Raw genomic sequence first — 27052 nt, 5'->3', positions numbered from 1 at the left:
GCGATCCCGGCAGCACGCGGGGTTTCCCGGAACTGCTTCCAGGGACTCCGAGCGGCGGAGCAATCAGCCCACGAGGCTGCGTGACAGGCAGCTCAGCTGGCCAATGAGAGAGGGGGAAAGCGGGCCCCCGTGCCGGCGACTCCGAGAGCCAATCGGTGCGGCCGTCGGGCTGAGCCAATGAGGGTTCTCAGCGCCACTGGCTGTGGCGCCTCCGGGGCGGGGGCATGCACACAAAGGGGTCTGTTGGTGGGAGCCCCTGGTTGTGGCGAGGCTGCGGGGCTGCAGGCCTTGCGTGGCCGATGCTCCTCCCTCTTCGTCAACAGCGGCTCTGAGGCTGAAAAATCTAGGCCTCGCTCGCCGCGTGGCCGCCTCCGGAGCCCCGCCCCCCTCGGGTCCCCTGCGTCCACGCTCTGCAATGGCGCGGCTACTCGGCGCGGGAGTCGCTTATCCCACCCCCCCCCCCAATCCTCCCTCACTCTTGCTTGGCTGTCGGGCCGCATAGCGTAGGTCCCAAACACACCCTTCGCTAGGCGCTCGGCTCCATAGCTAGATCATCTTGGCTCTAGTCAAAACACAATTTTTTTTTTTTTTTTAAATTCTTTGGTTTTTCGAGACAGGGTTTCTCTGTGCAGCCTTGGCTTGTCCTGGTCTCATTTTGTAGACCAGGCTGGCCTCGAACTCACAGCGATCCGCCTGGCCTCTGCCTCGCAAGTGCTGGGATTAAAGGCGTGCGCTACCATGCCAGGCTCCTGTCAAAACACAATTTAAGGATGGTTTGACTCGTTGGTATTTTTTATTTAATTAGTTTAGGGTTTCTCTGTGTAGCCTTGGCTGTCCTGAACTCACTTTGTAGACCAGGCTGACCTCGAGAACTCACAGCGATCCGAGTGCTGGGATTAAAGGCGTAACCCCCACGCCCCCACCCGCCCGCGTTTTTAAATGTGCCTCTGCACGTGTTGGGAACTTGGTAACCAAAGTGGCAGTGTTGGGAGGTGGGGCCTCTAGTGGGAGGTGTTTCAGGCACTAAGTCTCCACCCTCGATGGATACTTTGGAAGGCCTCCAGGCTATGTCTTTGACGTCTGATTGATTTTCTCTGCATCTTTTAGCCTTTCACCATAGGGTGACACGGCAAGAAGACCCTTATCCCGTGTGCCCATCAACACTGGACTTCCCCTGCCTACAGAACTGTAAAAATTTACATCCTCTTCTGGGGGCTCGAATGCAACCTTAAAAACCCGACTTTGAATCTAGCACCTGAGTAAAAAGTCTTGTGTAACCACAAGCACCTGTAAATGCCAGTGTTGGTGTGGGCTGACCCAGAATTGTTGGAGCTTGCTGCCAGTTTAGCTCCAGGCTCAATGAGTGACCCTGTCCCAAGGGAATAAAGCGGGGAGTGGAAAAGCAGGACACCCACCATCCTCCTATGACCTTGGTCTGCACCTCCCTTCACACACACACACACACACACACACGCGCGCGCGCGCGCGCGCGCGCGCGCACACACACGCAAGCAAGCAAATTAAATAAACCCTGTCCTCTATAAATTTTCCCATAGCAGGTATTTGATCATAGTAATACTAAAAAGGCTATGGCACTCATTAGGTGTCCAGTACCAAGCAAGTATTATGGGATGTAAAACACCGTCATGCTGGGAACTAAGGCTGCAGCTCAGTGTTACAGCATGTACTCCCATACAAAGGGCCCTGAGGTCAGACCCCAGCTTGCAGGGATGGGGAGGCGTCTGGAAGATCTGGAGGTTGAAGAGACCTAAGTTCAGTTCCAGCACCTGCATGGTGCCTCACAAATGCCTGTTACTCGAGGTCCAGAAGATCTGATGTCCTCTGCTGACCTTCTTAGACACTAGGAACACATGTGGTATGCGAACACATATGCAGACAAAGCACCCAAACATAGAAAATGAATAAATGCAAAAATAAAAGTTAAATAAGCTTTTGTATCTTAGGAAATTGCAGGGCACTAGAATATTCAAATCAAAGCTTTCTCGTCTGCTGTTCACAAAGAGAATGAAGACTGTTTGTTTGTTTGTTTGTTTGTTGACCCAGGGTCTATCTGTGTAGCCCTGGCTATCCTGGAACTCACTATGTAAACAAAGCCTGCCTTGACCTCACCAAAATCTGCTGGCCTCTGCCTCCCTGCTGGCATGACAGGTGTGTACTATTATGTCTGGCCCATACCTTTTTTGGTTTGGGTGCCTTTTACAGTTTTTGTTTTGTGTTTTGTTTTTTACTGGGTGTGGAGTATTTTGCCTGTATGTAGTCTGTGTGCCTACCACCTTGTGCCTGGTGCTTGCAGAGGTCAGAAGAGGGTCTTCGATCCCCTGGAACTGGAATTACAGATAGTAGTGAGCCACCATGTGGGTCCTGGGAATTAGACTCAAATCCCCTGAAAGAGAGCAACAAGGGCTCTTAACCTCTGAGCTAACTCTCCAGCCCTTCATCAAAGGTTGGTTGGTTGGTTGGTTTTGATTTTTCTTTTTCTTTTTTTCTTTCTTCTTTTGGGTTTTTTTGTTTGTTTTGTTTTGTTTTGTTTTGTTTTTCAAGACAGTATTTTTCTGTGTAGCCCTGGCTATCCCGGAACTACTTGGTAGCCCAGGCTGGCCTCCAGAGATCCACCTACCTCTGCTTCCCAAGTGCTGGGACTAAAGGTGTGTGCACGCAACCACTCCAATTGAAAAGTATTTTTCCCTTTTCCTGTAAGAGGCCAGAGGTGACTTGTAAAGATGGTTCACTACTCTCTTGACCCTGAAAAACCCTACAAAATGATACAAATCAACAGGTTCAAATCAGGGGCTGGAGAGATGTCTCAGCAGATAAAAGCACTGTCTGCTCTTCCAGGGATCCTGAGTTCAATTTCCAGCAACCACATGGTGCCTCACAAACATCTATAATGAGATCTAGTGCCCTCTTCTGGCCTGCAGGCTCACATGTGGGCAGAATAGTGTGCAAATAAGGAAAAGGAAGAGGAAGAGGAGAAGGAAGAGGAGGAGGAGGAGGAGAAGAAGAAACCGTGTGCATGGTTCCCACGGTATAACGGACCCCCAGGTGTGCCCAGGCCGAACAGTGGGGCTGGACAAAGAGGATTAAATTTTGCTGCACATGTGTGAAATGCAGAAAGTAAAGCTGAACTTAAGAGTTTAGGTGTAGATTCTCTAGTTATTGAACATATCCAATGAAGACAGCACCTGGGATGTGCCAGCAAACTCACAGAGCTCATGGCCAGATTACCCTGTACACAACTCTTCCAGCCACATTGAGATGATCCTCACTGGAAAGGAACAAATTGTTCCAAAGCCAGAAGAGGAGGTTCCCAGAAGAAACAAAAACTGATGGCACAGGGATAAATTCAGCATAAAATAAATACAGATAGGGCAGGAGAGATGGCTCAGCAGTTAAGAGTGTTCCTTGTCTGCTCTTCCAAAGGTCTTGAGTTCAATTCCCAGCAACCACATCATGGCTCACAACCATCTATAGTCAGATCTGGTGCCCTCTTCTGGTATGTAGGTGTACATGCAGGCAAAACACTGTGTGTGTGTGTGTGTGTGTGTGTGTGTGTTACATAAATCTTTTTCGTAAATGCAGATAAGCCAGGTGGCACACACCTTTAATCCCAGCACTCGGGAGGCAGAAGCAGGTGGATCACTGTGAGTTTGAGGCCAGTCTGGTCTACAAAGTGAGTCTAGGACAGCCAAGGCTACACAGAGAAACCCTGTCTTTAAAAAACCAAAAAAAAAAAAAAAAAAGTGCAGATAAAAGTAAAGTAAAGGTCACAGGCTGGAGAGATGGCTCAAAGGTTAAGAGCACTGCCTGCTTTGCCTGCTTTTCCAGAGGTCCTGAGCTCAATTCCCAGTAGCCACATGGTGGCTCACAACCATCTATAATGAGACCTGATACCCTCTTCTGGCGTGCAGGTGTACTTGCAGGCAGAACACTGTATACATAAGGAATAAATAAATAAATCTTTCTTTAAAAAGTAAAGGTCACAAGAAAGAGAGAGAGAGAAGAAAGAAAGGAAAAAGAGAGAAAAGGAAAAGAAAATATACCTTCCGTTAGTCTTAACTGCTGAGCCATCTCTCCAGCCCCTTCAGTTAGTCTCAGGGTGGCAGGCTTATCAACTGCCATTAGTCAATAAAAGCATGAGGGGATGCCATGCACCATGGCAGGTGGTATTATACACCGAAACATCTCACCAGCCTGTTTTTTGTTTGTTTGGTTTGGTTTGGTTTTGGTTTGTTTGTTTATTCGTTTTGGTTTTTCAAGACAGGGTTTCTCTGTGTAGCCTTGGCTGTCCTGGACTCACTTTGTAGACCAGGATGGCCTCGAACTCACAGAGTTCTGTCTCTGTCTCCCAAGTGCTGGGATTAAAGACGTGCCCCACTACGCCCAGGTCCCAGCCTACTTTTAAGAAAGCAACAATCAACTTTTAATTCCAGTTAGGATTATCAAATCCAATGTATTAATCTTTTTTTTTTTTTTTAAAAATCAAATCCAACTTTTCAAGTGTTAAATACTGGGACACAACATTCTTCCATTCTACAGCAGTGGAATTCCCTGGCGACTCACCACCAGGGCCTCAGAGTACTCACCCAGTGACACCAAATTCCACATCCACTTTAAAGAAACCAAAACAGGCAGCAGCGACAGGAGGCACATTCCTGCAGTTGCTGCACATAGCTCCTTTGACCCTAATTATTTTTGGGGCTTCTCTGTAAGCAGGCAGAAGAGCTACACAGGCCATGGGGGTGATAGAGTAAGTTCTTAACTCAAATCCTCTTAGATTCTAAGGCAAGTATTGCCACCCATATTCAACTACGCAAGTTAAATACACAGTTTCCCAGATCCAATTCTACAGGGATTGTGAATCCTGTTTCCAACATCAGTGTGGTGCCGTGAAGTAATTATAGCGTTCGGTCTAACTTTAGCACATGTTTGGAAATTGAACCAAACACTAAATAGACTGTGTATATAACTAAGCCCTCATTACCCTTAAGCTAAAATATCCTCTGCAGGACGGGGGCTCCTGCTCTGTAATTATCCCGAATAATAACCACAATATAAGGCGTTTTCGTTTACATCCTTCCTTCCAAACTCCAAACTCATAGACATCTTGCCCACATTTGCACATCCTGAAACGTGACAGGTCTTTTGTGCTGTGACTCTCCTGTCTGGTCTCTCCTTCAGGGTCCTCTGGTCTCCTCCAGACCATGATCTGCTGGTGTTCCCAGGATTCCATGCTTCACAATACCCTCCCTCCATCCAGGATTCCTCAGTCCTTCCCGTGCTTTTGGTGCTGCTATTTTTTTTTTTTTTTTTCCTTTTCTTTTTTGACAGGATGTCACGTGACTCACTATGGAGCACTGAGAATGACCTTGAACTTCTGCTCTCCCTGCCTCATCCTCCCCAGTGCTGAGCTTACACTCGTGCATTGCCCCATCCGGTTTACAAGGTGCCGGGGATCGAATCCAGGACTTCCAGCAGTCTAGCCAAGCACTCTACTAACAACTGGCTGCAATTCCGGTCTATTTAGTAGGTATGGTGTGTGTGTGTGTGTGTGTGTGTGTGTGTGTGTGTGTGTGTGAGAGAGAGAGAGAGAGAGAGAGAGAGAGAGAGAGAGAGAGAGAGAGAGAGAGAGAGAGAGAAGCTCTCACTATGTAGGCCAGACTGGCAATCCTCTTGCCTTAGCCTCACAAGCACTGGGAAAACCAGCATGTGCCACCATGTTCGACTTCCGTGTTTCTTCTTCTTCTTCTTCTTCTTCTTCTTCTTCTTCTTCTTCTTCTTCTTCTTCTTCTTCTTCTTCTTCTTCTTCTTCTTCTTCTTCTTTTATTATTAAGTATACAGTATGTACTGCAGGCCAGAAGAGGGCACCAGATCTCATTGTGGATGGTTGTGAGCCACCATGTGGTTGCTGGGAATTGAACTCATGACCTCTGGAAGAGCAGTCAGTGCTCTTAACCGCTGAGCCATCTCTTCAGCACCCCCATGTTTCTTTATCTACAGAAACATATCTGGTCTTGAACTTCACATTCATACTTTTTCTTTTTTCTTTTTTTTTTTTTTTTTTTTTTTTTGGTTTTTGGAGACAGGGTTTCTCTGTGTAGCTGACTATCCTGGAACTCTCTTTGTAGACCAGGCTGGCTCTAACTCACAGCAATCCACCTGCCTCTGCCTCCCGAGTGCTGGGATTAAAAGCATACCCTACCATGCCCAGCTTGGATTTACTCTTAAACTCAACCATTTCTAACCCCATGAACGCAGCTCATAACTATAATCCCAACACTTGGAATCCTATGGAAGGAGAACCATAAAAAATTCCAGACGAAAGCCAGGCGTGGTGGCACATGACTTTAATCCCATCTCTAGGGAGGCAGAGGCAGGCAGATCTCTGAGTTTGAGGCTAGCCTGTTCTACAAAGGGAGTCCAGGACAGCAAAGGCTACAGAGAGAAACCCTGTCTCAAGAAACAAAGAAGAAGAAGAAGAAGAAGAAGAAGAAGAAGAAGAAGAAGAAGAAGAAGAAGAAGGCGGGTCCTCATGGTGCATGCCTTTAATAGCAGCACTCGGAAAGCAGAGGCAGGAAGATCTCTGTGAGTTCAAGGCCAGCCTGGTATACAAATGAGTCCAGGGCAGTCAGGACTAAAAGAGAACCCCTGTCTCCAAAAACCAAGTAAATAAATACAATAAAAATAAAGTCAGAGTCTTGGTATTCTTCAGCCTTTTCATTTTGTGGCAATGCATGCTTTGTCTACCTGTGTGGCTGTGCACCACATTCATGCCTGGGGCCTATCAAAAAAGAAGGAGGGCATCTCTAGGTCCTTTCCCCTCCCAAACAAGGTTTCTCTGTGTATCCCTGGCTGTCCTGAAATCACTTTGTATACCAGGCTGGCCTCGAACTCACAGAGACCCACCTGCCTCTGCCTCCCAAGTGCTGGGATTAAAGGCATGCGCCACGACCGCCCGGCTACATCTTGTGGCCTCTATCCTCGTCCTGTATTCCTTTTCTTTGTAATATCTGTGATGTTCATAGCCTACTAAACTGTACAATAAACCACAGGGCACAGTACTGTGGCTCTCAAAGGTTCTTACTCTTTATCATATCAGCTTCTTGTGAAAATGTGCAGAAATGAGCCTGGATTCAAAATTGAGGCATGAGTCTAAATTGAGGCCTGCCCATTCTTCTCCCATTACCACTGGTCTCTGTGCTCTTCCAAGGGTGCCCTCCTATCCATGTATGGTGTGTCCTGTGCAGATCTAAGCGCCATCCATCTCCTCACAATCTCTCAGAGTACACACAGGCAGACTGATCTGCCTTAAGAGAATGGACATGGGGCTGGAGAGATGGCTCAGTGGTTAAGAGCGCTGCCTGCTCTTCCAGAGCTCCTGAGTTCAATTCCCAGCAACCACATGGTGGCTCACAACCATCTGTAATGTGATATGGTGCCCTCTTTTGGCTTGCAGGAGTACATGCAAGCAGAGCACTGTATACATAATAATAAATAAATAAAAATAAATAAATAAAAATTTAAAAAAAAGAGAATGGACATGGAGACAAGACTTTTGTTTTTTTGTTTTTTAAAGATTTATTTATTTATTATTATGTATACAGTGCTCTGCTTGCATGTACTCCTGCAAGCCAAAAGAGGGCGCCATATCACATTACAGATGGTTATGAGCCACCATGTGGTTGCTGGGAATTGAACTCAGGACCTTTAGAAGAGCAGGTGTCGCTCTTAACCACTGAGCCATCTCTCTAGCCCGAGATGAGACTTTTGAAGTAGGATGTTTAGTTGGGCACAGAATTTGAAGGTCTTAGGTCCACAAAGACTGTAATATTAGGAGCTGGAGAGATGGCTCAGAGGTTAAGAGCACTGGCTGTTCTTCCAAAGGTCCTGAGTTCAATTCCCAGTAACCACATGGTGGCTCACAACTATCTATAATGAGATCTGGTACCCTCTTCTTCTGGTGTGCAGTTGTACATGAGGACACAACACTTTATACATAATAAATAAATCATGTTTTAAAAAGACTATAATATTAGAAGTAGGGTGCTGGGGCTGGAGAGATGGCTCAGAGGTTAAGAGCAACGACTGCTCTTCCAAAGGTCATGAGTTCAATTCCCAGCAACCACATGGTGGCTCACAACCATAATGAGATCTGGTGCCCTCTTCTGGCTTGTATACACAATAAATAAATCTTAAAAAAAGAAGAAGGGCTGGGTGTGGTGGCGCATGCCTTTAATCCCAGCACTTGGGAGGCAGAGGCAGGCAGATTGCTGTGAGTTCTAGGCCAGCCTGGTCTACAAAGTGAGTCCAGGACAGCCATGGCAAACACAGAGAGACCCTGTCTCAAAAAGAAGAAGAAGAAGAAGAAGAAGAAGGAGGAGGAGGAGGAGGAGGAGGAGGAGGAGGAGGAGGGAACCAAGAGTTGAGTGTGTATAGGCACAGGCTTTGGACTCTGGAAAAAAGCATGGCTGTATGTGGTGATTTGAGTGAGAATGAAGGTTTATGGGAGAAATGGTAAAAAGCAGATATGTCCAGGAACAAGTCTAGAAAGCATGATTCTTTCCTTGCCCTCCCTTGCCTAAAAACAGGAGACTGAAAATTTTGTTAGTAGCTACCAAATCAGGTATTTTGAAGTGGGAATCTTGGGTTTAAAATTCTAGCAGACCCATACATCTTGGTATGCATCTGTAATCCCGTTGGGAAACCCTGCTGCTAAGGCTGGAGTCCTCTGTGACCGGAAAAGCCTTGAGCTCTGCACTGGATGAAGGACTCCCTCTGTCCTTCCTCTTCTTTGCCTGCCTTCATCCGGAGAGCATCCCTAGGCGCAGATGCCTCTGGCCATATCTGGAGTATAACCTTTGGTACAGTTCCCTGCTAGCTCTCTCCCTCTGCTGCCCATAGGCTAATTAGGTACTATGCTCCCCATCATATGATAGGACCGTGCTGCCAAATGCAAATAAGGCATTCTGGGCACTGCTAGCCCCAGCCAATAGGGTACAGGCACCCTAAGAACCCCCCACCCACTCCACAAGAACTATATAGCCTTTGTTCACCCCAAATAAAATTGAGCAGTCTCTCTGAAGCTGATCCCGGAAGGTCATTTCTGATGTACTCATGGCAGTCCATGTTCTGGCCCTCTTTCTGCTCCAAGGCCTGTCCCCCAACTCTGCTCCCCTTTTTTCTGGACAGTGGCCAAGGATCCCTGACAAGGAGGGAGCCCCCATAATTCCAGCAATTGGGACAGAGAAACAGGATTGAGAATTTGAGATCACAGCATGCTTCTGAGAGAGTAGATAGATAGATAGATAGATAGATAGATAGATAATAGAAAGATGATAGATGATAGCTTACATTCATAGCATACAAAAAACCCTTTAAAAAAATCATTAAAAACACAGATGATCGAAAACTTTCATTAAATTCCTAAAAGAACCTGCCACTAAATAAGAACAACTACAGGTTTATGCACTGGGATTGAAGAATTTACATACTGACCAAACACTAGTCAACTCTGCAAAGGGAGTGCGCTGGATAATTTTATGTCCACTTGACACAAGCTAAACTCATCTAGGAGGAGAGAACCTCAATTAAAAAAAATGCCTCCAAGCCAGATGTGGTGGCACAGGCCTTTAATCCCAGCGCTCGGGAGGCAGAGGCAGGTGGATCTCTGTGAGTTTGAGGCCAGCCTGGTCTACAAAGTGAGTCTAGGACAGCCAAGGCTGCACAGAGAAACCCTGTCTCAGAAAAAGAAAAAAAGAGAAAAAGAAAATGCCTCTAGGGCTGGAGAGATGGCTCAGTGACTAAGAGCACTGACTGCTCTTTCAGAGGTGCTGAGTTCAATTCCCAGCAACTACATGGTGGCTCACAACCATCTATAATACAATCTGGTTCCCTATTCTGCCCTGCAGGTGCACATGCAGGCAGACTACTATATACATAATAAATAAATAAATATTTTTTCAAAAGATTTATGCATTAGTTATACAGTATTCTGCCTGCATGTATGCCTGCCTGCCACAAGAAGGAACCAGATCTTATTACAAAACAAATGGTTGTGAGAAGCCAGGCGTGGTGGCACACGCCTTTAATCCCAGCACTCGGGAGGCAGAGGCAGGCGGATCACTGTGAGTTCGAGGCCAGCCTGGTCTACAAAGTGAGTCCAGGATGGCCAAGGGTACACAGAGAGACCCTGTCTTGAAAAACCAAAAAAAAAAAAAAAAAAAAAAAAAAATCATTAAAAGGAAGAAGAGGAGGAGGAGAAGAAGAAGAAGAATGGAAAGAAGAAAAAAGAAAGAAAAAGAAAAGAAAGAGCCAGGTGTGGTGGTGCACACCTTTAATTCCAGTACTTGGGAGGCAGAGGCAGGTGGATCGCTGTGAGTTCAAAGCCAGCCTGGTCTACACTAAGAGAGAAACCCTGTCTCAAAAAAGAAAAAAAGTTCGAGGCCAGCCTGGTCTACAAAGCGAGCCCAGGACAGCCAAGGCTACACAGAGAGACCCTGTCTCAAACAAAACAAAACAAAAAAAGAAAGAAAGAAAATGCCTCCAGCCCCATCACTTGGGAAACAAAGACAGGCAGATTTCTGTGTGTTCTGGTCTACAAAGTGAGTCCAGGACAGCTAAGAAAAAAGAAAATGCCTCCATAAGATGAGAATGAAGGCAAACCTTTAAGGTTTTAGTTTTAATAATTTTAGTTTTAATAATTTTCTTAATTAATGATTGATATGGGAGGGCCTAGTGTTGCAGGATATTTGATCCCACTGTGATCCCTGAGGTTGTGTACTGTACAAATCTGTCTTTTTGTTGGTGTAGTTGAGCCCTAACACACACCTTTTATCCAAGAGCTTTCTGTACACAGTATTTAATAAAATTAACCATAGGTCAAGAGGCAGAGCAAGAAACCAGCTGACAGGGATTAAAGAAAGGGTATTTAAGACAGCCTGTAGAAGTAGAGGAGGTTTTAGCTCTTTAGCCCTTTAGCTATTTGGCCTTTGGTTTTTGGGGCTTTTTGAGCTTTGAGCTAACAAGCCTTTGGCCTGGGGGGTTTTGGCCTTTTCCTCCTGGGCTGTCAGCTGAGGTAGTGAGTCTTTTGGGCCTTTTCCATTGGGACGTGAGCTGAGAAGGAAAAGGCACTTGCCACCAAGCCTGACTACCTGGGTTCCATCCCTAGGATGGGCATGGTGGAGCCAAAACCAGGAACAAAGACCAGGCTCCTTCAAGTTGTCCTCTGACCTACTCTGTGGTAAACCTGTACACACACACATACAATAAATATATGTACTTTTAAAAAATGTAAGGAGAAAAAAAAAAAACACATAAGGGCTGGAGAGATGGCTAAGCAGTTAAGAGCACTGGCTGCTCTTCCAGACGTCCTGAGTTCAATTGCTAGCAACCACACGGTGGCTCACAACCATCTACAATGAGATTTGGTGCCCTTTTCTGGTGTGTAGGCATACATGCAGGCAGAACACTGTATACATAATCAATAAATAACTCTTTTTTACAAATTTAAAAAAGAAAAGAAAGCAGCTGAGCAAGCCATGAGAAGCAAGAAGCCAGTAAGCAGCACTGTTGAAGTGCATGGTGTGACTGTCTTTGTTCAATTCAATTGTTAATTCTTCCCCCTTTGCCCCCAAAAATGGGGTTTCTTTGTGTAGCCTTGGCTATCCTGGACTTGCTTTGTAGACTGGGCGGGCCTCAAACTCACAGAGATCCATCTGCTTCTGCCTCCCTGAGTGCCGTGATTACAGGTGTGTGCCAGGGCACCTGTCTCCAATTGTTAATTCTTTACCAGCAGAGAGCTGAGTACTGGCCAGGACTTTGGTATTATTATTCCTTTTTTTTTTAATCTATTTTTATTTTATGTATACGACTGCTTTATCTGAATATACACCTGTGTGCCTGAAGAGGGCATCCGATCCCAGTATATATAGATGGTTGTGAGCCACGTTGTCGTTGCTGGGAATTGAACTCATGACTTTTGGAAGAACAGTGTTCTTAACTTCTGAGCCATTTCTCCAACACTACCCCCCTCCCCCCACTCGCCGCCCGCTATTGTTATTCTTATGATTCATCACTTGCCTATATATTTTATAAACATACACATTCCTGACTCTCTGGTTGGCTTAATAAAGATCTAACAGGCAATAGTTAGGTAGGAAAAGGAGGAAAGACAGGACTTCTGGGCTGAGAGAGGGGTCTCTCTGAGAAGAATCAGAAGTGGGAAGATTCACCAGCGTTACACAGGAAGGAACAGATCCCGGGACTGAGTGGGCCGGGGGGTGGGGTGGGGGTGGGGTAACAGGTCAGTGGCAGGACATAGGCCAGGAAGAATAGGGGTTAATTTGAATGAGCTAGCTGAGAGTCTTCCCAGCTAAAGTCCCTAAGCCTTTATAAATAATAATGTCTCTATGTCTTTATTCATCCATTGGTGGGTCCAAGAAATTCCGCTACACAGCACCCCTCCACAACCTCTGCATCACCTTCTACCCCGCCCTGACTTCCTTCACTGATGGACCATGATGTGGAGGTGTAAGAAAAATAAACCCTTTCCTCTCCAAATTGCTTTGATCATGGTGTTCCGTCATATCAATAGCCACCCTAAGACAATTCGGTACAAGAAATGGGGTGCTGCTGTGACAACCCTGACCATGTTGTTTTTGGGGGGGATTGAAGAACTTTAGAACAGAGAAAACCGTTGACTATTGAGAGCTCAGTGAGCTGCAGGCAGACAATGGAAATCTGGCCTGTGACGTTTCAGAGGAAAGCTTAAAGACCCCCATGGGAGCCGGGCGTGGTGGCGCACGCCTTTAATTCCAGCACTTGGGAGGCAGAGGCAGGCGGATCGCTGCGAGTTCGAGGCCAGCCTGGTCTACAAAGTGAGTCCAGGATGGCCAAGGCTACACAGAGAAACCCTGTCTCGAAAAACCAAAAAAAAAAAAAAAAGACCCCCATGGGGCCACTTGTAACTTTGAATTAAGATTCTATGTCCTGGTTAGCTGTGATCAACAAGATACCAGAACCACTAAAGTGACAATTGCTTTGCTGGGATACTTGATGTTGGTTGGATGGAGCTTAGAAATTAGTGGTGATGCTGGGCGGTGGTGGCGCACGCCTTTAATCCCAGCACTTGGGAGGCAGAGGCAGGTGGATCGCTGTGAGTTCTAGGCCAGCCTGGTCTACAAAAAGAGTCCAAGATAGCCTGGACTTGAAAAACCAAAAAAGAAAAGAAAAGAAAAGAGAATAAAAGAAATTAGTGGTGTTGAAGCAGACACTAGCATCAGTGAGTGAAGTCTTCTGGGAAGTATTCCTAAGAGGCAGAACACAGCCGGGCGCCGTGGTGCACGCCTATAATCCCAGCACTCGGGAGGCAGAGGCAGGTGGATTGCTGTGAGTTCGAGGCCAGCGAGGCAGGTGGATTGCTGTGAGTTCGAGGCCAGCCTGGTCTACAAAGCGAGTCCAGGACAGCCAAGGCTACATAGAGAAACGCTGTCTTGAAAAACCAAAAAAAACAAACAAAAAGAGGCAGAACACACAAGCTGTGTTGCAGACATTGTAGGCATAACGTTATTGTGTAGTTTAAATTCTGATTTCCTGTCTAAATGTTGTGTAAACTCTGATCCTCAATTGTCCCCCTAATATGTCAATGAAACAGCTTACAGCAGGGAAGAGAACAGGGCTGGACTTCCTGTCAACCAGGGAAAGAGGAGTTAGAAGAGCCAGAGGATTCAGCTATGGGTAGAAATCCAAGGAAGATCAGGAGGAAGGAGCTGGAGCCAAGGAAAACTACAAGTGCAAGTATCTCTGGGATGTTTGCTGGAAGTAAGACAAAATAGCACAGAGGGTTAAGAACAGACTTAAACTGCTCAGATTGTGTTGTGAAGCCTTGTATGATAAAATATTTGTGTGATAGCTGGGTTAAGAAATAAGCTAAGAGGAACACAGTTTTATAAAAATAAAATCAGGGGTCGGGCGTGGTGGCGCACGCCTTTAATCCTCGCACTTGGGAGGCAGAGGCAGGCAGATCGCTATGAGTTCGAGGCCAGCTTGGTCTACAAAGTGAGTCCAGGACAGCCAAGGCTACACAGAGAAACTCTGCCTCAAATAATAATAATAATAATAACAACAACAACAACAACAACAACAACAACAATAATAATAATAATAATAATAATAATAATAATAATAATAATAATAAAAGTAACTTCAACAAGACATGGCCAAGGTTATATTCTATGCTGGCAGCCAAACTTGGTAATGTGTAAGAGTCGCCCAGGTGGTACTGGTTTTTGTTTTCTGTTTTGTTTTTTCCAAGACAGGGTTTCTCTGTGTAGCCTTGGCTGTCCTAGACTCACTTTGTAGACCAGGCTGGCCTCAAACTCACACTGATCCACCTGCCTCTGCCTCCAAAGTGCTGGAATTACAGGCGTGCACCACCACTACCAGCTAGAGATTTTATTTTATTTTATGTTTATGAGTGCTCTATCTGCATGTACACCTGCACACCAAAAGAGGGCATTAGATCTCATCCTAGATGGTTGTGAGCCAAGATGTAGTTGTTGGGAATTGAACTCAGGAACTCTGGAAGAGCAGACAGTGCTCTTAACCACTGAGCCATCTCTGCAGTGCCCTTAAATTTGTAAAGACTGTAGAACTTTTAATGTTATTTATGGTTTTGGGGGTTTTTTGTTTGTTTGTTTGTTTTTTAAAAAGATTTATCATGGCTATAGTGTTTTGCCTGCATGTACACATGCAGGCCAGAAGAGGGCACCAAACTCAGTATAGATGGTTGTGAGCCATCACGTGGTTGCTAGGAATCGAACTCAGGTCCTTTGAAGAGGAGCCAGTGCTCTTAACCTTTGAGCCATCTCTCCAGCCTATTTATGGTTTTTTGTTTGTTTGTTTTTTGGTTTTTTGAGACAAGGTTTCTCTGTGTAACAGCTCCAGCTGTCCTGGAACTCTGCTCTGTAGACCAGGCTGGCCTTGAACTCACAGTGATCCACTTGCCTCTGTCTCCCAAGTTGCTGGGATTAAAGGAATGTGCCACCATGCCCGGCTTAGTAAGCACTCTTAACTACAGAACCATCTCTCCAGCCCCATTCCCCGTTTCCCCCTTCAGTGATGGAGATCAAATTATTTGCCTCTCAGAAAAATCATGAGAGCTGAGCAAGGGGAAAGGAATTGAAATCAGGGAGACTCGTTAGGTGGTTGTTTCACTAAGTAAAATGTCGTCCTGTTGACAGTCTGAGTAAGTGCTAGTGTTCTGAGTCCCATTAGGTCGTTTAACCTCTGCGATTTGATGAGGTAAATGGACACAGAACTCAAAGAAGAGAGAAGCTAAGTAATTGTTCCAAGTCACAAGGTAAACAGTGGCAGCGGAGAAAGGGTCACTAGACTTGGGAAAGATTTAGGTGACATGGACAAGACTGAACAGCTGATTATGCAACTGGCATTCATCACTGACTGGGGAGAGGATGCTCCAAAGAACAGGTGGCAAGGACGAAACTGGCTAGTGTCTGCCTTGGGAAGTGCAGGAGAAGCCATGGGACCCATGGACTAAGTGTGGGTTTTGGTACCCGAGTCCCTGTGAGGAACTACTGCAAGGGGCTGTGGTGAAGCTCAAAGCAAGCGCTGCCATGACATCATCCTCAACTGCAGCCAAACATGGAGCAAAGCAGGCCCACCTTTGGGGATGCTGAAAAAGATGTCAACTTTGAAAACAAAGCAAGTTTGTTCGTTTGTTTGTTTTTCGAGACAGGGTTTCTCTGTGTAGCCGTGGGCTGTCCTGGACTCACTTTGGAGAGCAGACTGGCCTTGAACTCACGGCGATCCACCTGCCTCTGCCTCCTTGAGTGCTAGGATTACAAGGCTGGGGAAAACAAAGCAATTATAATGAAACTTCCTACATTGTCTTACCTGGTGATGGTTTCCAAGGGTCCCTATCTCCTCCCCTTCCACCCTCGAGTCTGATAGGGTCTGACTGGGTACCACAATCCTGTCTTCACCTACAGTCAGCTGGGATTGTAGGTGTCACCAGGCCTGCCAACGGTTTTCTTTTCTAATCTTTTTTTTTTTTTAAGATTTATTTATTATTTATACAGCATGTGTGCCTGCATGCTAGAAGAGGGCACCAGATCTCACTATAAATGGTTGTGAACCACCATGTGGTTGCCGGGAATTGAACTCAGGACCTTTGGAAGAACACTCAGTGCTCTTAAATTCTGAGCCATCTCTCCTGGCCCCTCTTTTTCTAATCTTGATGCCCCACAGAGATCCACCTGTGTCTGCCTCCCAAGTGATGGGATTAAAGGTGTATACATCTAGTCCAAGAGGGTTTTTTTGTTTGTTTGTTTTTTTCTTTAAAGATTTTAAATTATCATTTAAAGTTATGTGTTCGTGCGTGGTGTGTGTGTGTGTACAGGTATGCACAGGAGTACGGGTGCTCTCTGAGGCCCCTAGAGAGTTTTAACAAAAGCTTCCTAAGGGCCCATTTCCTCCAGGGTGTGGAAGCTCTGGCTAGCAACATCAACTTCTCAGACACCAGGGAACCAGTTAACAAATCAGCATTTCCCTGTCCTCCCTGGAGCCCCAACTGCCTGGAAACAGCTCTGTGCTCCCTTTGCAACCTACCCTGCTAAAAGACAGTTCACACTGGAGCAAGTTTGCCTTGCCAGAAATGCTAGAGAAAACAGTAACATCCCAAATACGCTACCTGGAAGGCTCCCTGTTGCACTTCTGGTGACTTAACACTTTGCTTTAACTCCTTTCCAGTCATTGAAGATGCTGACCTGGTGGTACAGGAATTTGCTTGTTCTAGAACTGGGGATCGAACTCAGGGCCTCTCCATGCTAAGTACCTATTGTACTACTGATGGCATTCCAGCAGCACCATACCTTTAAAAAAAAAATTTTTTTTTTTTTTTGAAACAAGGTTTCTGTGTAGCTCTGGCTGTCCTGGAACTCACTCTGTAGACCAGGCTAGCCTCAAACTCAGAGATTCACCTGCCTTTGCCTCCCTGAGCGCTAGGCGGCTTCTTCTTCTTCTTCTTCTTCTTCTTCTTCTTCTTCTTCTTCTTCTTCAAAGATATTATATATATATATTGGCAAGATATATTTATTTTTATGTGCATTGGTGTTCTGCCTGCGTGTCTGTGTGAGGGTGCCAGATCCCTTGGAACAGGAGTTACAGATAGTTGTGAGCTGCCATGTGGGTGCTGGGAATTGAACCTGGGTCCTCTAGAAGAGCAGCCAATGTTCTTAACTGCTGAGCCACCGCTCTATCCCCTTAGAACTCTAATTTTTACTTTTGGGGTGCTTTCCTTCCCCCCCCCAACCCCTGCAAAAATAGTAAACTAGTCACACTAGTACTTCCATAACCCTTTTGCCACTGGCATGAACTTCTTAGGAAACTATCCGGGCTTTTACACTGACCAGACGAGATGTGGCTTACTCAGAGTTCAAGACAGCGTACCCTCAGTTTCTCCTGGAAAAGCCTAGGCAAAATACCCCGTACAACCTGCACAAAGCATAAGTGTGAAAAGATGACCACGCTCAATTGTAAGAAGCCTGATGAGGCTCTGATACCAAGGAGTTTGAGATTACCGAAATAACTCAGTTGTTTTGATTTTAAAAAGTATCCCTTTAATTATAGAAGACTGTTAGGATAATACAGCTATAAACAAGACACTAGGATAGTTGACCAATACTGAGGGAATCTGCTCTACAGCTTCTACTTGTTCATCCACTCTCCACCGAACATCCGGGTATGTGCAGAAACAGCCCCAGGGACTCGTGAACAGAAGGCATGCAGATAGCATTAGCGAAGCACGGCAGACGCACGGCTTCCACAACGGTCAGCTCAGGAAAGGCGGAGTGGACAGAGCTGGCACGGCCAGTGCCTTTTTAGCCACCAGCTGGAGTGGACACATATGGAGAGATGGGGAGGCAATCAGAAAGCTTTCGGGAGCCCTTCATCTCCTAGAAGGCAAAAGCAGCTAACGGGGCCGGGCAGGTGTGGGGGTGCAGCGGGGGTGGGGAGCACAGGGGTGCGAGCGTGTACATGCATGCGTGTGCGCGTGTGTTAGAAACAGGAGAGGGAAAAGGGGTGAAATGAAGTTGGGTCAGAGGTGCTGTGTTCTGCAAACCACTTCCAAGCAGTCCCTAACAGCGACTCAAAGAAGCCATCGGAGAATGCTGAACTCCACCAAGTCATCGGCTACACTGATCCGGAAGACATATGAGTTTAGTTACCAAGAATATGTAAGTCACCTAACAGTTAAAATATGAATACCCACAGTAGGCAAGACTTTGTACAGAATAGAAACCAGGTGCCCTGGCCCAAGTTCGGACTCCTATGGGAGTGGCCACTTAGAGGCCCTTGGGAGTAGTTTTTCATCCACTAGTAAGTGATACGGTATCATCCAGCTGTGGTTGCAGTGACTATAGTGTGAAAACACTTTTTTTTTTTTTTTTTGAGACAGGGTTTCTCTTGTAGTCCTGGCTGTTCTGGACTCACTTTGTAGACCAGGCTGGCCTTGAACTCACAGAGATCCACCTGCCTCTGCCTCCCTGAGTGCTGGGATTACAGGCATGCGCCACCACGCCCAGCTATGAAAGCACTGCTCTTTAAGTGCCAAATCTCAAAAAACTTGAACAAAAAGGGTTTTAATTTAAAAAAAAAAATAAAGTTATGTTTGCAAGTAAGCACCATAGAAATACACTGAGGCTCTTTAAATATATATATACAGATATATATATATATATATATATATATATATATATATATATATATATATATATATATATTTATATATATATTGCTCGCTCCAGGCCCAGCTCCTGAGTGCCAACTCCCTTCCATCCCCTCAGGGCTGAGTAAGCACCAAAGCTGGGCTTTAAGGAGAACTGAGGTGCTGGGCTATACTGTCACCTCTCATTTTAGCCATTTCAATCGGAGGCTGGAGACATAATCTCCTCTAGGTTTATTCCTTTCTTCCTTCGGATGAGGCCATTTCACCACAGAAGAAGATAATTCAGTCTGAGAAAGGGCAACGGACCTAACCGCCCAGCCATTCTCTCACAGTTGATGGACACGTACAAGCGCTTAGTTCTGTACAAAACTGGGCCTTACAGGAGAGTGCACGCTTGAGCACTAATGTTAACTTTGTTTCCATAACAAAGGACAAATAAAGGACACTTCTCACATTGGAGCGATGTCTACAGTTCTAACTTATGATCTACATCACGCAAGAACATGCTTAGGAATTCTTATGAACTCGGTTTCTGCTGTCAGAATACACAGTTCACTGTACATACACATGCCTTTATGCAAGCTAAGCTAAAGACTGGGCTGTGGCCCTATCAAACCCTAGAGTTAGCAGTACAGGGGCAAGTGATCTTGTCAGACGGCAAAGAACACAGAAGTGACTGCCCCCTGGGAAGGGAAGGGTTCTGTGTGCCCTCCCTGGGGGCTGGGGGGCTGGGCTCAGTTCACTTCCTATTTTCACCTCATCGTCACTTCCAGCCCTCTCTTTTCCTAAAGGCAGTTTCCCTAAAGTGATTTTTGAAGAAAATACATAAACCTGATTAATGGCAGTATCAATGGGTTTCCATCTCTTGCTGACATCACCACCATCCTGGGCCCTTGGTCCTCAAACCTGTGCCTCCTTTTTTCTCTCACATTGTATCTCCCGTCAGCTTTCAAAAACATGGAAGCTGTACTCCTTGAGAAACAAGGAGAAACAATGTGATCTCTGCCCTCAGCGTGCAGAACCCTGTGTGCAAGAAGATGGTAAGATACGAATATTTAAAAAAAAAAAGAAAGTGCCCTTTGGAAGGGAAGTGTGTGATCCCCGTTACTACAGTGTCTGAACAGTGGCAACTGGGGACAGGTCCGCCTGCCTTCTGCCAAAGCAGCTGCCATGACCCTATTTCGGTTCTATGTTCCCACTGCAGTCTTTGTGGGCCACAAGAGGGGGGGGAAAAACCTTTTAAATTTCTACTCCATCTCCAGGCCTAAGCACCCACCAGCACCTTGTCCTCTGGTCTTCAGCCTTTAAGTTACTTGGGATGAGGGGCTGGATTTGATGAAACAATTTATATACTAATCAAGTGAATTTAAAAAATATATATATATCGTGATTTTGGAGGAAGGGAGAGCATCCCTGAAGCTGTAAGTCGGAATTTCAAAAGGGTTGTCTTCTTTCTTGTTTTCAAACTGTGGCCCTAAGGAAGCTCGCCGATATCTAACCTGACCTTCGGATGTCTCATTTCTTACTCAGGACCACAGCTGGGCTTAGTCGGTATGAACCCTCTTGTGTTTAATCAGCGCTGAGCTCCGGCTGAAACTCTTGTCACACTCGGTACATTCGTAAGGCTTCTCTCCTGTGTGAACTCTCTGGTGCGTGATGAGGTTAGAGCTCTGCGTGAAGCCTTTCCCGCACTGCACACACTCGTAGGGCTTCTCTCCCGTGTGGGTTCTCTGGTGTTTGATCAGATCCGACCTCTCCCCGAAGCTTCGCCAACACTCGTTGCACTCGTACGGCTTCTCGCCGGTGTGGATCTTCTGGTGCGTGATGAGGTGGGAGCTGCGGCTGAAGCTCTTCCCGCAGGCGGTGCACTCGTACGGCTTCTCCCCGGTGTGAGTCCGCTGGTGCTGGACCAGGTGGGAGACGCGGCTGAAGTTCTCCCCGCACTCGTTGCAGTGGTACGGCTTCTCCCCGGTGTGGGCCCTGCGGTGCCGCACCAGGTCGGAGTTCTGGCTGAAATTCTTCCCGCACTCGTCGCACTTGTAGGGCCTCTCGCCCGTGTGGACGCGGTAGTGCTTGATGAGGTCGGACCTCTCGCTGAAGCCGCGCCCGCACTCGTTGCAGCCGTAAGGCTTCTCGCCCGTGTGCGTCCTCTGATGCTGGGCCAGGTGGGAGCTCCGGCTGAAGCTCTTCCCGCACTCCTCGCACTCGTACGGCTTCTCGCCGCTGTGCGTCCGCTGGTGCTGGATGAGGTGGGAGAGGCGGCAGAAGCTCTTCCCGCACTCGGTACACTTGTGCGGCTTCTCGCCCGTGTGGATGGTCTGGTGCTGGATGAGGTGAGAGCTCCGGCCGAAGCTCTTGCCGCACTCGTGGCAGTCGTAGGGCCGCTCGCCCGTGTGCGTCCTCTGGTGCTGGATGAGGTGGGAGCTGCGGCTGAAGCCCTTGCCGCACTCGTAACACTTATAGGGTCGGTCTCCCGTGTGGGTTTTCTGGTGGCGGTTGAGGTCTGAAATCTGACTGAAGGCCTTCCCACACTGAGAACATATGTGATAGCGGATGCCCGTGTGGCCTTCTTTGTGGACAAGCAGGTCGGTGACTTGCTGGAGAGGGTAGCTTACCCACTCCTCCGCCGTCAGATCTCCCCACTGTCTTTCTGGCCTGTCTCCGCTTTCAAAGGCCTCTTCGCTTTCGCCATTCTTCTCGGCGGCGGTCTCAATCGGCTCTTCAGCCATGGTTACAAATTCCACGTCTTCGCTAAACTCCTGTTTCGGGTTCGCTTCATTCTCGCTCCTGATCTCAAAGTCTGTAAGGAAGAGTAAATAACGCAGAGACGGGTCAGTGCACGAACACGCCCGCTGTATTCTAGGCACTAAACTGAGGGGTTTGACTTACTCCTCTATTCACAGTGCTACAGAGACCCAGGAGTGTGTGCAGGCCGTGTAAATGCTCTAACACTCAGCTACACCACGCCCAGCTCTGGCACTGAGCTATCACTCTTTTAGCCTTCTTTTCAGTTGATCTCAGGCGCGGGTGAGAAGTCCGTACGTCATCCACAGGGGAGGGTGAACTGGTGGACTGAGCCCAATGGTACCGTCAGCACACTAGGTTCCTAACATGAATACACACGCTAATGGTCACAATGATGGTGAAAGTCCATCTCTGTGAAGGGGAGACCCAAGACTCAAGAAGTGAAGTGGTCTTCCTAAAGCAGGCGAGGTGGCTTAGTGGCTAAGAATATACACAGCAGCACTCGGGAGGCAGAGGCAGGCGGATCGCTGTGAGTTCGAGGCCAGCCTGGTCTACCTAGTGAGTCCAGGACAGCCAAGACTACACAGAGAGACCCTGTCTCAAAAAAATCAAAAGAACAAACAAACAAACAAACAAAGATGGAAAGAACAGAAGATACTGGAAGTGGACCTCTGGCTTATGCACAGGCAAATGTCATCTGCACATCCATGTGCACACATATACATTTACCCCATCTTACACACACACACACACACACACACACACACACACACACACACACACAAAATGAAGCAAGCAAACAAACAAAGAAGTCCAAATGTTTAATAATACACTAAAGGTCCTAGGAAGCACTATGATAAAAACCATCTTGAAGGGCCTGAGAGATGCTCAGTGGTCCAGAGCACTTGCGACTCTTGCAGAGGACCTGAGTTTAGTTCCCAGCACCCCATCCGGCAGCTCAGTGTCTGTAACTCCCAATTCCAAGGGACTTAACACTCTCTTCTAGCCTCCGTGGGTACCAGGCAGGCATGCGGTGCAGACATCCATTCAGACAGAATATAAATGCATATTATACAGGGGGAGGTAATCCCCCTCAGGAACAGTCATAGGGGAGGGGAATAAGGGGAAAATGGGACAGAGGGAAGAATGGGAGGATACAAGGGATGGGATAACCACTGAGATGTAACAAAAATAAATTAATAAAAAAAAAAAAAGGAAGAAACAAAACAACAAAGTGCCTTGAAAACATTTATTAACCCTAACCCTAAATTTATTAGGGTAAGAAGTAAATCTTTCGGGAATTCTAAGAAATGCTCCTGAGATAGACTATAAGGACTCACGAGTGCCTCTTTTTAAAAAATGATCCTTTCTAAGCCGGGCGTGGCAGTACACTTCCTCCCAGCACTTGGGATGTGTACCGTGTCTGGGTTGGAGTATGGGTGTGGTTGCAGGCACCTTCAGGGGCCAGAAGCTGGCGTCTGGTCTGATGCCCTGGAACTGGCATTACAGACAGTTGTGAGCTGCCTGACATGGGTGCTGGGAACTGAACTCAGGTCCTCTGCAGGAGCAATACACACTCAATCTCTTCAACCCGTTTTTGGTTTTGTTCATTTTGTTTTTTGGCAATGGAGTTATTGTTGCCGGTTTTTAAAGAGCAATTCAAGGGACAAATGCTGAAGGAAGAAGTAGGGGAGGGAAACAAATCAGGTCAATGGACACAGACACATATATATATGAAAACATCACGATGAAACTCATTATTTAATGTCACCTAAAAATGAATAGAAAGTAAAAAAGAAGCCAGGCGAGTCAGAGGCAGGCCGATCGCTGTGAGTTTGAGGCCAGCCTGGTCTACAAAGTAAGTCCAGGACAGCCTAGACTACACAGAGAAACCCTGTCTCAAAAAACAAAAAACAAAACAAAAAAGAAGAAGAAGAAGAATCATCATCATCCTCCTCCAAGGAAATTAGGACATCAGAGAAAATCCAAACTAAGAAAACCCCTCGGGTCACCATTTGTTCTGAGAATAAAACCATTTTAAAATACCTTAGTCTTGTGTTTGGCTTTATGTAGCACTGAGGATTAAACCCTAAGGCTTCAAGCACTCTACACCCGCAGCCTGACAAAGCTCTCCCCTTCACAGGATTTGTGATCTAACTATTCAGTGGCTCTTCTGAAACAATGTGACACACCTGAAGGATGCTCACCTCTGAAACATCCCTAGCCAAGACCCTGAGCACCTAAGGCAAAGCTGCAGCTATGGAGCCAAAACAAATACAAGAGGGTGGCGCTTCTGCCCTGCTGTGAACCACTTCAGAACCCATCATCATCCAGTGCCTTAGAGAAAAGGCGCCATTTACAGGGCATTTATGTCCCGGCGGCGAGCACCACAGAGTCAGACCTGTTTGGTCAGTGATCTGTACGAACAAGCTGCAGAATGGCAAATGACTCAGGGCATGAGAACCCTGAAAGTCTATGAAACTGCAGAAACCTCTTTACTTGGTTTTTTTTTTTTTTTTTTTTTTTTAATAGACCGTATAATGTGGGCCTTCCCATATTTAAAGATTTGCATGAGCTAGGCAGCAGTGGTGATAGTGGTATACCCTTTTAATCCTAGCACTCAGGAGGCAGAGGCAGGCGGAACTCTGAGTTCGAGGCCAGCCTGGTCTACAGAGTGAGTTCCAGGACAGCAAAGGCTACACAGAGAAACCTTGTCTCGAAAACAAACAAAGAAACAAACAAACAAGGCTGTACTGAAAGACCTAAGCCTTTTTGACTTGTTTCAAATCGGTACTTGGGGAAAAAAAACCAAAAAACAAAACAACAAAAAAACCGTACTTGGTGGGAAAAAAAAAAAGATAAAAACTCTCACTCACCCAGGGAGACGACATTTCTGTAATTCTCCTGCATCACATCCCTGTAAAGATCTCTTTGTGTAGGATCCAAGGGTCTCCATTCTTCCCGGGTGAGGTACATGGCCATATCTTCAAATGTCACAGGGGCCTGAAATCACACAACTGACTACTTGGTATCTGGGAGCTTAGGACCAGCTCTTCTTCTTGAAATTAGAGACATGGTTAGAAATGTCGAGAAGGCAATGGCATTAAGTCTCATCTGTAGAGTCCAAAGAAGAAACAAGAAAGAAATAGGGGGGGGGGGGGGGTAACATGTGGTCAAAAGGCAGGGGCGATCTACTAGATATCCCTGCCCACTTGAGGACCCTTGTCCTGTAGCCACGTCCTCTTCAGAACAGACCTAGAACTTACACGGCTCAATACATCTCCATACAACGCTCTCTTTTTCTTTAGACCAGTGAAATTCTCTTCTTTATGGTCCAGTTCTAGAGCCAACCGTTGTTCTGTTCCCTCGACCCTTTCGCTCCTCACTCCTTCCTGGAACACTGCATTGGGAATTAATCCCTCCACCACTCACCGGTTCGCAGGTCGCAACACTTTCTTGCTAAGGCAAACGGAGTTCTTATCATAGTGTGTCTTGGTTAACCGGATGCATCTTTCTCCCTACAGACTGTTGGCAGGGAGGGTACCACCCAACCTGTTCTGTTTTATTCTCAATGCTTAAAGGCATACAATAGGTGCTTGATATATGCTTGCATATGGCTATATTAGCCAACATTAAGACCAAATGAGCTAATCCCAGGGAATTTCCTATAGGGGTTTGCAGAACCGGGAAACACCCAGCGGGATGGGTAAGCACAGGCGAGGTCCGGAAAGCCACCCCCGGCTTACCTGGGACCCAGCCATGAGCAGGGTGGCTGCCATCTCGGGCTCAAGCGTTCGTCTCCAGGGAGAGAGAGCAGGAAAAGCAGCTAGCAGACAACGCTGAAGGAGGGGGAAAGCAGGGCGTGAGGCGCGGCAAGAGGCCCTGCCCACTCCCTAGGGCTGGAGTTCTGCTCGCAGGGTAGGAGGGGAAGGCCCAGGACTGGTCACTCTCTTCCCTGACTCCCGAGCGTGAACCACTCTCCGTGTCTTGTTAATATCGAGTGCATGCAATGCTAGACAGAGTAGGAGAGGACAGGCTGTGGTTAGATGCCTCCTGGCTTAGGGGTCAGGACGACGCTATTTGAGAGATGAGGCTTTCCAGCCAGCACATAGAACGCCTCTGCTCTTCCATCTCCGGGCTGGGACCTTTCCGGCAGCAATCTCAGCCAATCAGCGAAAAAGCTCATAAAACACCCGACCAATCAAATGCTAAACCATCAGCCCTCCTCCTGCGGCGTGGCCGAGCATCTCCAACCACGCGTGCGCGCGGCTCGTGGCCTGCCGGGACTTGAAGTCTCATTCTGGCGTACAAAGGCCACTTAGAGGCCAAAAGCAGGGGAAGAAAAAGAACAAAAGAGAGGAGACAGGACTGCGTCCTTCAAGACCAGTCGATGTATCCCCCATTTTCTCCTCGGAGACTATTGCATGATTCAGCAAAGAAGGCCTCCCTGTTTTCCTCTTTGAATCAGATATTATCCGCGAAGTCAGACTGAGTGTGGCAGCCTGGGCTAATCTCAGCTGGGATCAGCCCTCCTTTGACAGCCCAGGCCAGAACGAGAAAAGACTCCTTTTCCCTCCCTCGGGAGACTCTCAGGCGGCGATGGAACTTTGGGCCCCGCCCACGTAGTCACGACACGTCCCAGCACTTGCCTGCAGCACTAGCTCTCTGGATCCTTGGACTACAACTCCCAGTAGGCCTGGCAGCAGTTGCATCCCGCCTGCAGACTGCATATCCCAGGACGCCTCGTGCCGCCCTCCCTGTGTAGGAGTGTAGTCAGCCGCCCGGCCCAGTGTTTTCGGATGTTAACCCTCTAGGGAGGTCCTTGCACTCTTTTATAGAGACCCGGACTTAAGTGCACTTATCTAAAGACACTAGAACACTGAAATCAAAGCGGGGGAGGGTGAGGGTGTGTAGGGGAGATAGCTGGCTTCAGAGTGGAAACTCAGGGTCCTTGCACTGTTGACGGGTCTCTCTGCTGAAAGGTTTCTTGGAGAACACTCCCAACACCATGAAGACCCTGCCCCTGCGATGATCTGGACCGGGAAAGGGTACTACGGATGTTAGCAGTCTCTGTTTCAAAGAAGCCACAAACCCAGGTTAGGAGCAAAGGTAGAGGCTTACCTCTCCTGGCCTGCGAAAACTCTAGACGCGGAGGTCCCTGGCTCCAAGATCCTCAAGAGGCCTGAGATCCCAAAGTCTGAGTTCTAAAGAGGCCTGACGTTCCGAAAGAGTCTTGCTGTTAGCAGCAGAGTCCAGAGATCTCAGGGCCACGGGTAGAAATCCGAATCCATAGATGAACAGGCAAAGGACAGTGTTTGATCTTAGGATGAGCTAAGGCTTCCTCCAGACTGCAGATACTGGTCTATAGCTCCAGGAAGCCGCAGGCTCATAAACAGATTCCCGAGACCACAACAGCAGGCCAACAGACACCCGCAGCACCTAAGCTGTGTTCAGCAAGAGTCCTCTAAAGGTCTAAAGGGAAGGACTGACAGCCTTCCCTCTCCCCAGCCAGGATGAAGGAAATAGACTATGGAAGGCGAGTGC

The 27052-nt window shown here is 47.1% G+C and overlaps 1 protein-coding gene across 3 annotated transcripts; it reads right to left on the bottom strand.

The window, feature by feature from the left end:
* Nucleotides 1-20153: 20153 nt before the first annotated feature.
* On the bottom strand, nt 20154-26738 carry Znf436 (zinc finger protein 436). Of its 3 annotated transcripts, XM_051171510.1 has the most exons (4): nt 26630-26738; nt 25255-25347; nt 24385-24511; nt 20154-21563 (listed from the first exon to the last, which is right to left on the bottom strand). In XM_051171510.1, exons 2-4 carry the CDS (start codon nt 25285-25287, stop codon nt 20308-20310), a joined length of 1416 nt encoding a protein of 471 aa, XP_051027467.1. In that variant the 5' UTR covers nt 25288-25347; nt 26630-26738; the 3' UTR covers nt 20154-20307. The 3 variants fall into 3 exon arrangements, with proteins under 3 accessions (XP_051027467.1, XP_051027469.1, XP_051027468.1); XM_051171512.1 differs by lacking the exon at nt 25255-25347 and having other exon boundaries at nt 26630-26737; XM_051171511.1 differs by lacking the exon at nt 26630-26738 and having other exon boundaries at nt 24385-24622; nt 25255-25947.
* Between the last annotated feature and the right edge of the window lie 314 nt (nt 26739-27052).

The sequence above is a fragment of the Acomys russatus genome, chromosome 29 (assembly GCF_903995435.1).
Source record: "Acomys russatus chromosome 29, mAcoRus1.1, whole genome shotgun sequence".
Taxonomy (NCBI): Eukaryota; Metazoa; Chordata; class Mammalia; order Rodentia; family Muridae; genus Acomys; species Acomys russatus.
Note: the sequence above shows the minus strand (reverse complement) of the source record. Positions and strands in the feature narration are given on the sequence as shown.

Excerpts from the sequence above, each read along its gene's own strand:
- Znf436 (XM_051171510.1), bottom strand. The coding sequence starts at position 25,287 with ATGGCAGCCACCCTGCTCATGGCTGGGTCCCAG. Across the intron at positions 24,512-25,254 it reads TGCTCATGGCTGGGTCCCAG|GCCCCTGTGACATTTGAAGA; the intron begins GTAAGCCGGGGG and ends GTGTGATTTCAG. Across the intron at positions 21,564-24,384 it reads CAGAAATGTCGTCTCCCTGG|ACTTTGAGATCAGGAGCGAG; the intron begins GTGAGTGAGAGT and ends TCTTCCTTACAG.